Source organism: Benincasa hispida, chromosome 3, assembly GCF_027475165.1.
Source record: "Benincasa hispida cultivar pf3 chromosome 3, pf3_genome.v1.1, whole genome shotgun sequence".
Taxonomy (NCBI): domain Eukaryota; kingdom Viridiplantae; phylum Streptophyta; class Magnoliopsida; order Cucurbitales; family Cucurbitaceae; genus Benincasa; species Benincasa hispida.
In genome coordinates, this window is record NC_143480.1 from 28097846 (window position 1) to 28110978 (window position 13133).

At 36.0% G+C, this 13133-nt stretch overlaps 1 protein-coding gene and 1 non-coding gene across 2 annotated transcripts; one reads left to right on the plus strand and one right to left on the minus strand.

Annotated features, from left to right (window-relative positions):
- Positions 1–427: 427 nt before the first annotated feature.
- Positions 428–2140, plus strand: LOC120074712 (UDP-glycosyltransferase 72E1-like). Its single transcript, XM_039027931.2, has one exon. The coding sequence runs from the start codon at positions 591–593 to the stop codon at positions 2019–2021; it is 1431 nt and encodes a 476-aa protein (XP_038883859.2). The 5' UTR covers positions 428–590; the 3' UTR covers positions 2022–2140.
- A 10121-nt stretch (positions 2141–12261) lies between these two features.
- LOC120074815 (small nucleolar RNA R71) lies at positions 12262–12368 on the minus strand. The gene has a single exon (XR_005481096.1). It is a non-coding gene; the product is annotated as a small nucleolar RNA R71 (small nucleolar RNA).
- Positions 12369–13133: the final 765 nt, after the last annotated feature.

Genomic DNA, 13133 nt, shown 5'->3' on the forward strand with positions numbered 1-13133 from the left:
TGGGTTGAAAATATTTACAACTCAAACAATTGAGTTGAGTCTAAAAAGTATTCAAACCCAACTCTTGAACTCCCTTAGTAACTACATATATTGATAAAAAAGGATTTTTAGCTTTCTTCTTCTTCTTTTTTTTTAAATGAGTGTACCATAAGAAGCATCCATTCATTTGAAAAGATATAATTGGGATAGAGGAATTCGAACAATGGACTTCGTGGTCAATCACACTCATATGCTAGTTAAGTTATAATCATTTTTGTATATCTATTCAGTTATCCAACTACAATTTTTCATGTGAAGAAAATTCTCCAAAAAAAAATGAATACAACCAAAATACACATAAATACCTGTTCTACTTAAAATAATTTAATTAGATCATCCAACTTTCAACGTGTAATAAATTTTCATCAAATATGGAAACAAGCAATTTTGGAGCGTAATCTTCAAATAACAAACTACGAATGGCAATGGTAGAGACGTTACAAAATTGAAAGGTTTTAAAATTATATAAATATCACCATTGACTACCTACAACCCAAGCTTAACACAATTTCTACAACCTTCTTCTTCTTGATTTCCTTCCTGCCATCGCCATGCCTGTTCAAGACTCCAAAACCCACGTGGCTTTGCTGGTCAGCCCCGGAATGGGTCATCTCATTCCCTTCCTCGAGCTGGCAAACCGCCTCGTCCTCCACCACAACCTCCAAGCCACTCTCTTTGTTGTCGGCACCGGCTCCTCCGCCGAATCCAACCTCCTCCAAAAACCCTCCGCCGCCAACATCGTCCCTCTTCCTCACTCCTCATCCACCCTCGACTCAAACGCCTCCTACGTCGATATAATCAATGCCATGATGACCGCCTCTTTCCCCTTCCTCCGCTCCTCCATCGCCGCCACCACACCCCCTCCGGCAGCGCTGATCGTTGACCTTTTCGGAACCCAAGCTCTCTCCATAGCCCACGAACTCGGCATGTTGGGCTTTGTTTTCATGACCACTAGTGCTTGGTTCCTCTCTCTCCCCTTCTTTTACCCTTTCATGGACAAACCAATGATTGACGCCCACGTGTACAACCATGAACGTCTCAGAATCCCGGGTTGCTCCCCGGTCCGCTTCGAAGATACCATCCAAGTGTTCGTGTTGAACCAGGAGGATGTTTACGACTCATTCGAAGCTTTCGCACGGGAACTTGGAACGGCAGATGGAATTTTATCCAACACGTGGCAAGATCTTGAGCCCATAACGCTAAAAGCGCTAACTCAATCTGGGACCCTAGGTGAACGAAAAGCCAACCAAGTACCGATTTATCCAATTGGGCCGTTGACTAGAAATGGTGAGCCCAACTTAGAGAGTGAGGTGTTGAAGTGGCTTGACCGGCAACCGGATGAGTCGGTGATATATGTGTCGTTTGGGAGTGGGGGGACGTTACGTGTAGAGCAAATCATAGAATTGGCGTGGGGGTTGGAGCTGAGTCAGCAGCGGTTTGTTTGGGTGATACGACCGCCAGAAGGGACAGATTTCATGGGAACATTTTTCACGGCGGGAATTGGATCGAAAGACGATTCGTCGCCGGAATACTTGCCGGAAGGGTTTATAGAAAGGACGAGAGAGGTGGGTTTCGTGGTCCCAATGTGGGGACCACAGGCGGAGATTTTGAGCCACAAATCGGTGAAGGGATTTATGACGCACGGTGGATGGAACTCGTCGTTAGAGAGTATAGTGAACGGAGTGGCGATGGTGATGTGGCCATTGTACGCAGAGCAGAAGATGAACGCGACGGTGCTGACGGAGGAGGTGGGGGTGGCGGTGAGGGTGAGGACGGAGGGAGTGGTGGGGAGGGAAGAGATAGAGAGGAAGGTGAGGATGATAATGGAAGATGAAGAAGGTCGGGAAATTAGAGAGAGAATTAAAGAGATTAAAATTAGTGGGGAAAAAGCCGTCGATAAAGGTGGGTCATCGTATGATTCTTTGGCTTGTGTGGCTTCAGAATGCGATATTTTCCGGCGCCGAAGAGACGAAGAGTGTTAGTCCTTATCATATGTATTGGAGCTTTTATACATCTGACCTCAAACCAACGACTACATGTTAATTATTTTTTTAACTATGTTTATATATTGTATGAATGTTTTTATTTACTTTTCAAATATGAATTTGGCATCGAAATATGATCACAATTTCGAATAACCCAATTACTATTATACTCAAAAAGAAAAATAATAAAATCTCGCAATTAGATACTCAAATTTTATATTATCATAATTTAAATTAGATCCATTCTACTCGCATCTCTTCCTCTCCCTACTCTCTCTATGTTGCAAGTTGACAGTTTCTTATTCGCATGTCAATCTGTGCACTCAAAATTTCTATGGAATTTTAAGGGAAATAATCCTCCACCAAGTTTGGCCAAGAAATATCCGAGGTTTAGGTTAATGAAATTTTGACCAAAATTCTCCCATAAAGAATGATATTTCCTCTAAATTTATGGCAAGTGGTACATATAGTAGATCTTTTTTAGTAGAAAATTTGTTGGGATGGAGATAATTGATTCTTGTATTAGAAAAAAAAGAAATGCATGCAAATAAGTTAAAGTTCGTTTGTAGACAATTGATTAGTCTATTGAGCAACACTTAGGTGTAGCTAGATTGCACTAAGTAGTAAATACTATATTCCCATTTCTTGTGTATATACAATTTTTTTAATCACTTTTTTTTTTTAAAAAAAAATTGATAGACTGAGGCTCCAACTAAATATTTTTATTATCTATCTTAGTGAGTCATTTTAGTTAGAAAATGACTCCAAATATTTGTAATTATCAAAGCTAATAATTTATATATGCAACCATTGTTCTTAAATCTTATGAGTGATTTTCAATTTGGTTTCTCTCTAATCTTTCTAAACGTTTGATTTTACCTATCATGCATGTTTTAATTGAGAACCCTCAATTAGTTCCTTTTGTTATTTAAATATTTTTTTTTTTTAAAAAAGTTGTTAATAAAAAGTTTTTATTTTTATTTTTTTTTTCCAAGAAGTTGGTAAGAAAAAATTGGTTGTGAATTAAATTGTTATTTCTTTAACTATATTTGAAACAAACATGTCAATCATATTCTAAAAAGATCCAACTCGTTTATATTTAAAATTTGATCTACCCATCAAAAACTTAATCTTTTCAAGTGATACGTCTATCTAAAATTTTATTTAGAATTGTTTTCTAAGTTATGATTTTTTTTTAGCTTAGAAATACTTTTTTTTAACTATTTAGAAAATTAATTCAAACATGATCTACATACATTAATAATGCAACAATGAGGTTAAATATAATTTAAAAAAGATTAAATTAGTTCAAAATGACAATTGTCTAATAGGTTATTATTTTAGCCTAATATAATTAGTCAAAGCATGGTGAGTATTTCTCTTATAGAAAAAGGTTGGAACTTTCCACCCTACGCCTTTGTTTCAAAATTATATATTTAATAAAACTTCCCTCTAGAGTTATTTGTTTGACATGTCCTACTTTAATTTTTATATTCAATTTCTATGCATTATTAATATTTATAACATCCTTTAAAAAATATGGGTATATCAAAATCATTTTTGTATACTCAATTATTAAATTTTTTTGTTATATGGTTGAAATGAGACGTTATAAATGGATACACTCAAGTATCACTCATACTAATATATAGAGAGAAAAGTTACTCAGCACTTATGCATGATTATGTGTGTGTACATGAATGAAAAAAACAAATGTCACGTTTAAATTAATAAAAAAAAATATATCTCATGAGGCAACGAAAAAGAAAACAAAAAAAATGAATAATAACAACAACAAAAGGATAACCTCATCAAACAATAAAATGCTAAACATCAAACAAAATCAAATATATTTTCGTGTTTTAGTTAATTTCTTCCCAGGTTAGAACGTGCTTATGATAGGAAATTCTTATTTTGGTACACTAATTATTAAAGGAAATTCGACCTATGAAAGATAGATTCATCCTCACTTAAATATATTTGATAATAATTTGCATACAAGGTGGAATGTGGTGTAAGAAGGGGAAAAAAAATACAAAATAACGAAAAAAAAACAAGAACAATGAGAGAGATAGTAAACCCCATATTTAAAAAATGTCTATAATTATTAGAATTTTCAGTTTTTTTTTTCTTTTTATCTTTTACTTATTTTTCTTACAAATTTATCCTTTCAATAAGCCTCTTTACACCACATTTATTATGGTATCTGTACTATATTTGCTTCCATAACCATTTAAGGTAAATAGTTCAAACTCTATTTGTATTATTTTAATCAATAGTAATAAATAATATAAATTATTTTTTTAAATAATAACAACAAATAAGAGTACAAAACTGCCGGAAACATTTTCAAATATAGCAAAATGTCATTGTTATCAATGATATTTTGCTATATTTGTAAATAAATTGACTCATTTTTCTATATTTAAAAACGACCATAACAATAATATATATTTTTTGACATAATAATAATAATATATTTCCGCCCTACATTCCCAACTCTACATCTAGATTCATTTTTTTTACAATATTTAGATGGGAGTCGAACTTCTAACTTCGAGATTATAGTACAAACACTATATTGTTGACTTTTCAAATGGGTAATATAAATAAAAAATCAATAATAGAATTGTAATTGTAACTGTCATTCTCTTTTTTAATTATCCTCCACATTTTTTTAGATTCCTGGTATGATTATATATTTTAAGGGTGTCCAAAAACTCTTGGAAGAATTTTAAAAATTCAATCCAATTGGTATGGTTTGTGTTGGATTAGATAAAATAAATGAAAATTGTATGAATTGAATTGGTCCATGATTCACTTAAAATAACATGAAACTAATTAACTTATTACTAATTTGAAAAAGTAATTTTTCTTACTAATGATATAATTCTATATAATATATTTATTTTCATTTTATTTAATTTCATATTTTTTTGAATAATTTATTCTTCAACAACTTTTTAGCACTTTGTAAATAAAATTTTTATAATATAAATTGAAATTGAGTTGTTAATCTTAAGTTCAATATATGAAAATAGTTGAATAAAACTTTTACATATTAACATTTTACTTATTTTTAGAACAAAAATTTAAATAAATGACCCAAGTAATCTGATTAACTCCAACTAAATGTTTTATGGTTGGGTTGGGTTTATTATTTAATAAGGGTTATTTGGGTTGAAGAAACTTACAACCCAAACAATTGTAATTAAAGAAAGCTTTAACTAAAGGCAATTAACCCGAAAACATTCATCAACTCCATCCACAAATGCACTTAACAATTAAACACAAATGCAGAAACCCATCGAGACTGTAAAGAAGTTCAAAACAGACTTGTAATTTGGAATATTAGAACAACCTGGTCTGATACCAATTGAAGGAAATCGTACACGAGGATTTCCATGAGCAACGGAAAGATCATTCCAAATTACAATCATATATGAAGTTAACAATTACAATCATAAATCGAAGCAAACAATTATGTATTCATTACAGAAATTACAGCTTGATACTACAAATAATCAAGGAGAAACATTACACACTTTTGTAGATTCATCGCCACGCTCCTGTCTGTCGCCTACAAAACACTACATGATTGTTTAATTGCTCCAAGTTTTCGCTTAGTTAATCCAATTTACTTGAAAACTTCTGTGAGAGGAAAAATCAAATTCAACAATTTTCAGCATTACTAAAATTAGGAAAGCATTTTTCCTTTTATCTCACGATTACCATGAAACCACCAATAACCTCCGACTCAATGGTTATTAGAGAAAACGAGTTAATTATTCAATAATTAATATTATTATAAATATAAATGATAACCAACTTATCATATTATATTTATAACCTATAGTTTTAATATTTCATCTCATGAAACATATAAACCATAGCTCTTTTTCTATTCCATGGCACTTAATGTAAATCTCATTTACATTAATCCTCCACTAGATGTATCTCATACATCAAACCAATCATATCATATATAATCGAATTACCTCTTTTCAATTTGAACATTTCAAATCAACATCAAGAACTAATCCTCAACTGAATCAATTGAGCTACCAAGGGGACCTTATGGACCTATAGCTCGAAGCTCCAATGATACGTGAATAACTGACTAAACTCTTTAGTCACGGGATCCACCATTTGTTAACTGTCAGGTACTCCACTAAAGATCGACAACTGAACTCTCCTTACCATAGATATATTAGGTGTACATTTTAACTAATCAGCAGTACGACAATCCTTCACAGATCACTCGTAAGTACAACTAGACCAATAACCGTAATTCCTCTGTAGTTACATCTAACTTCTTAAGTACCACTGATTCCTCTAATGAACATAAGTCATAGTTCTACTATGATCGAGTCCTCTCTTTTAAAGAAAAGCTGTGGCCACTATGTTCAAGCCTCGGAATCAGCCCTTAAGGAAGCAATCTCTCTACTTATCCCTGCTTCGGGAAAGGAGTGAATTACATTTTATGGATTCAGTTCATAGCTCCCAGATCAGACAAGTCCCCAAAAAGGTAGGCATGTTGAGTTGGCAATCTGACCACTCTCACCCATACTAATCAAAGGACCGCCCTTAAAGGTAGGGGTTCTCAAAACACTTAGGATTGAGGTCGTATCACCTATGGTCGTTTAGTGGGATGTAAGTCTCTAGTATCAATGGCGTTATATACAGAGTCTAATCATCTTGTGGTCCAGTCTTATACAAACTCTTTGTATAAGACACCCCCGCTCGTACGTCTCCACATGAATGGTCAGGATTTACCATCTGTAGTAGTTTACAACACTTGTAGACCTCTACAAAGCGAACCGTATCCATAGTGTCACCAGGATCAGGTATCCTACCTCAATTCTTATACTATAGACCTATTTAGGTTATCACTTAAGTCATGATCCACTTGTATATCACATATACATGCTTAAGTTTACATAAGATAACCAAGAGCTTTGTTTATTGGATATGAGTAAATTCTAGAATGAAATAACAATTATTTTATTCATCAAACAATGTGTATCATTACAAACAACAAGACTCTGAGAGAATTAGGACAACAATCCCAACATCCTGAACATTTCGGTTTGCATTTGAGCTAGGAACAGGAAGACATTCCTATGTTAAAACGAACCTCGGGTCATCTATCACCAGTATTCTATTTAAGTTTGATTTCCACGTAGCATAGTTATCCCCGGTAAGTTTATCAGAAGCCAATAGTTGTACTAAAGAACTTGTCATTATGAAAATCTAAACAAATTTTATAAGTGAATTTCTTTTAAACCCAATCATGTTTTAGCAAAGTAATAATGTACCCAAAATTCATTATTTTGCAACGATACTATAGTGAGTCGGAATAAGTGCTACCGAGGGGTAGTCAAATACTCCTTCATTAAATCAAGACATTATTAACTATATACTATCTCCAGAATAACTCATATTCTGATAGTCATTTAGCTACCGTTTTTCATCAGAACTTACTAACACTTTAGTAATTCTGTAAGTGTAACTATAAAACCCGCACTTTACTTTCCCTTTTTAATTATGTTTATTGTTTGAGTTAAGCAAAGTTTTGGGGTTAAATATTTAAGTTAGATTGAAATTGTGGGTTTTGAGGTAAAGTATAAGTTGAAGAAGGAAAATATTTAAGTATGGGAGGTTAGCTCTCAGATACTTATTAATCTAGCCTTGCAAAGAGAATTTCTGGCTAAGTGTTAGTTGTGAAGGGGGGTGATTGAGCATCGAGTAAGCATAAGGTAGGCATCAAGTAAATGCTACTGAGCGTCGAGTATAATTGATCGAGGAAGTGTCAAGCATCGAGTGTAAGAAATCAAGGAAGGGTCGAACGTCGAGCATAAGCGAGGAAGGGTCGCATGTCGAGTACGATCCATTGAGTAAGGAACATACATCAAACAAGCCATCCAACACCGAGTATCCTATCGAGTAATGACCCTTCTCCATCGAGTTTTCCAGCGAGGGTCAAGTTTGCTCAAAACGCTCAGTTTTAAACTTTTCTTTTAGTTATACAAACAGATGGCTTAATCTGGGCCCTTAATCTCCATTAGTAGGTGACGTGGCTTTATGAAAGTTCATGCAAAAAGGCTGAACGATAGTTGATAACGGGAAGAAATGCACATTATTACAGTGCTAAGTTATAAAACAATGCAGGTTTTCATTGATAAAAATATACAAGATTGCGTCCAAAAGCATTAAGTTCACAATATTGCGGTCGCATGCATCAATCACATTAAAATAGTTAACTTATGTATTTTTGTGTAGAATATGCATTGATGCAAGGCGGAAAATGCGATGCAAAGAAATCAACGACCGAGCGCATCAAGAGATTGCATTAACGCAAGGCTATGCGATCATTTGCGCTCGTAATTATCTGCTCAAGAAGGTTGCCGCATAGAGCCGGCGCATCTTTGGTGGGTGCATCTAGGTGAAAAGCATAACAAATCATGATGGGACAAAAAGCTTATGACGATCGATTCCGAATTAAGTTGACAAGCCATTAACGAACTATTGTAGCAAGTACACTCAACTTTTCGGTGACAAATATTCGGCGCATTAGACAGAGAATTAATGTCATCCCATCAGTGCAATCATAAGAGAGAAGAAGCCTTTCACTCCGAAGCTCTATAAATATCAGAGGACACCTTTAGTGAAGGAGTTCAATCAAACAGTTAGAGAATTTTTCCCTTAGATAGAAGTAGCTTTGTTCTTAGTTTTCTTTTACATAGGAGGCGGAAGCGAGGAAAGTGAGATTGTATCGAGAGATCGTTCCGGTGAACTTGGAAGAATGCCGGAAGCGTCGAGATCAGAGAGAGGGCCAACTCTATGGACGCAGGAACATCTTTTGAGCAGAATAGAGTTAACAGTGTAAAAGCCTTGGGAAGCAAGGAATTGCTACCAGGCTCTCTATCCTTATCTTCCATTGTCATTTGATACTCTGAACTTATTTATAGAAATGGAATTTACAACTTTATATCTGTTCACTCTCTGTATATTATGCATGAGTAGCTAAATCTGTTGAATGGGTTGAGAAGCACTTAGCTAGCATAACTTGAGATCTTCATTCTATGCGATTATCTTGTATTATGTATGCTTCATTCGTTCATTAGAGATACTTGGGAGGGTAGTCTAAGGATAGAATCTAGGCTTGGAAAAGTCAGGTTAGAATCTACGCTCAGGAGAGTCAGATTAGAAACGCATAATCAAGAGATAGTAGCTTAAGAATAAGCGTTGTTTGCTATTAACACATCGCATGCATCCTAGAGATAGGTTATGATTGTATGCGGTTAATAACTTTTAGAAATACAAGTTATTTATACTGTTTTATTTAGATATTGCGGCCAAAAGGAAGGAAAGTTGCGTCAATTGTATAGAAATTAGCTAAGAAATGCAAGAATTATAAACTGTCGTCAATACACCCACTGACACCATTGTGATGGTAGAAAAGAATATTTCAAGTCTATTTTGCAGGAAATCAAGTCATTCCATGCGTTCAAGGCTTAAGATAAACTTAACAACATATCTACGTCGCATTGCGCTCATCATTCAGGAATGAATAGACGATCAATGCAATGACGGCGCATGCGACAATCGATCAAGAGCTAAGCGATCAACGCAATCTCAACCGCATGCGGTAATAAAAAACAACACCGCATGCGGGCAAACGATCGAAGATATGAAGAGCAACGCAAATGTGGAGGATTCTAACGCGTGTACAACTGACCGTTGTGCATTTCTAACGAGATCGATTGCGTAACAGAAGGAATATTCACTCCACCATTTCCGGAACTGCCTTAACAATAAAGTGGGGATCACAATGCAAAGAGTCAAAGCTGAGCCTATAAATAGCTCCGGCCATTCCACTGAAAAGATATGCTGGAATACAAAGAAAAATGTATATACTGATATGTGGGAGAGACTTGTTGAGCAACTAATCAGAGTAGATCCAGGAAGAATTAAGAGACAAGGCCGAGAGGTGAGTCTCCGGGCAAAGAATCCTTCTGATCCCCACCGTTGAAGCTCTGTACGAAAGTCACCTCTACCAGATGAGCAAGCCTGAGAGGGAAGCTCTTTTGTTCATTCATTCTACACGCTAGTAAGAAAAACCACCGTCCAAATTTGTGTCAAGACGTTGACACTCTTCTGTATTTGTTTCTATTTATTTATCATCAATTGTATTAATCTTCTTAGTCTATCATTCACACCATGTATCAGATGCTTAATTCTATAATTAAATATTATTATCATTTCCATCTCCATCTCTTTGCCTATTTCCATTTATCCATATTTCACTTTCTCCACGATGTTTTCTTAATCCCTTGGATAATTAGCAATAATTGAGCAAATGAATTAATTAGGTTAAGGAAATAATTAAGTTTAGTCAAAGCATGCTAGACGACATCTTCACCTGTGAGAGCAGAAGTGAAGATGCCATTCCGCCTATCGAGAGAGGGTTGGAAGAATGCATTCACTAAAGCGAGAAGTACTTCCAGAGATGGAAGCAACCTTGTGTTCATCACGTTCATCCCTGTTTCACCATAGAGACATGGGAACGCAGCCGATCACCAAAAGGTGTACGCCAAGGGAAAGCGAAACCTTAGTTATCTCCTTAACGCAATTAACAAACTTGTGATGTTTGTACTAATTATTCTTTCCCCTTCTGATTCATCCATAAAGACTTGCCATCGCATACCACGATCCTTTGAATAAACTTCACAACCGGTCTTGAACTCAGCATCATGTATATCATGTATCTTGTATCTTGCAAACATCACGTTAGTTTAGGTTTATTTTTATCGCAACTTATTTTATTACCGCAACTTTAGTTTATCTGCACAATTTTACTTTACCGCAATTTACCTTCCTGTACAAACGCAACCTTTATTAATTGTAAAAACATCGGTCGCATATATCACAAATGTAACACACTAATGACAACAATCCCTGTGTTCGACCTCAGATTACTCTGAGAAACTTGCGTTGGAATTATACTTGGTTTCAGTGCAAGGAAACTTGTGACAACGCATAGCATACTACAAGCATTTTAGTAATAACGCATACATCTAGAAGTAGTACTGCATAAAGTGTAAATAAATCGTTACAGCAGTCACCTTGTATAGACATTAACGCATCATCGCATAGGCAAGAAGTAGAGTCTTAGGAATAAGCTCTATAGACATTAACACATTCATTGCATGCATCCTAGAATTTGGAGCTACCGCATTTGCATTGGAAAATGATTTGCTGTCGCATGAGTGTAGCATGATCGCATAGTTTGAACGCATTCTTGGGAAACGCTAGCTAAAGACCTTCTCAACCCGTTCCTCCGCATACTCAGTGTATCTGTTGCATAATCAATCTTTTCTCAAATCCACCGCATATTTTTTATACTTCAAACAACAAACCAACCAAACCATTAATTTATTTGTTACCGCAAAGTGATCTTAAAAATTATTATCGCATATTATGTTCCTTAGTCCCTGAGTTCGACCTTGGACTTACCAGGAAACTTAGTAGGATTTATGGGTCCTGCTGAGAAAACTTGTTGCACAACGCATTTTCCATCACCACAATTCCTTTCATTAATTCACCGCATAAAATAATGCATCAAGTTTTTGGCATTGTTGCCGAGGACTTTGGCAATTCAGTGTGCTAATGGTAATTTTTATGATTTCTTTGCAGCTTTCAATCTTTTGCACATTACGACCCAAAGATTTAAAGAACGTTCCGACGAAGATTGAGAGATAGCCGCCAACAACAAGATAAAGATAATATGGAGGAACAACCTGGAAATGGAGCACCAAATGAAAATAACGTCATGGCGAATCCAATCCTACTGGCGAACAACCGCAATAGGCCCATTCGAGACTATGCGTCGCCCAACCTCTACGATTTCTCCCTAGGAATCATGAGGCCCCCTCTTGATGGATCACAATTCGAAATGAAATCGGTAATGCTGTAGATGATCCAGACTGCTGGACAGTTTGGAGGGAGGTGTGGCGAATACCCACACAGCCATCTTCGGAGCTTCATAGAGATCTGTAACACTTTTGTGTTACCTAATATCTCTACCAAAGAAGTTCGACTAACTTTGTTTCCATTTTCGTTGTGTGACCAGGCATGAAAATGGGCGTACTCTCTCAAACCGAGAGAGATAACTTCGTGGGAACAAGTCTTAGAAAAGTTCATGAAGAAATACTTCCCTCCAATGGAGAACGCAAGAAGGAGGAAGTTAATTACGAATTTTGAACAGGAAACTGATGAATCGTTCAGCGATGCTTGGGCGAGGTTTAGGAGAATGGTAAGAGACTGCTCACATAACGGCTTACCAGACTGCTTACAGATGGAGATTTTCTACCAAGGATTAACCCCTACATCACAGACCGCTGCCGATGCGGCTGCAGTTGGAGGTCTGCTAGACAAAATGTATGAGGCCAAGAATATCCTTGATCTCCTTTCAAAAAATCACGAGGACTGGAGAGAAAATGATCAAAGATTAAGAATTAGAGACAATAAAACGAACAACGGGACCATTGTATCACTTCAGAACCAAATGACTACAATGATGAGTTTGATACAAGGCATCACAATTAATAGCACTGGAGTGCAAAAAGGGAAGGTCAATGCAATTGTCCAAACGACCGCAAGTTGTTTCATCTGTGGAAACGCTCATTCGATGGAAGAAATCATTAACTTATTAATACCAGAGAAACTCTTGCTTCTATAACGACTAGCCATCATTGATTTGGTCAAGAAATCATTAACTTACTTAAAAATTTCCCGTAAGTATGACCCGCCATTTTAGGCCCTAGAGTTTCGCCCCAATCAACCAATCTGAAGGGAAAAAATCCGATTGGGACAAAAAACTAAAGTGACCCTATCCGTTTCTAGAGCTCACCTTGATATTGACCAATTACACAAAACCCATCCGAAGGGGGGACACTCCCAGGGCACCATGAGGGAGTGCAAGAATGATTTCATGGTGCAAACCAATGAAGGAGACCGCAGGACGTGTTGACACACACCCTTCACCCACTTACTATAAATACTCTCTCCGTCCACCTTGATATTGACTCATGCAAACATCATCCG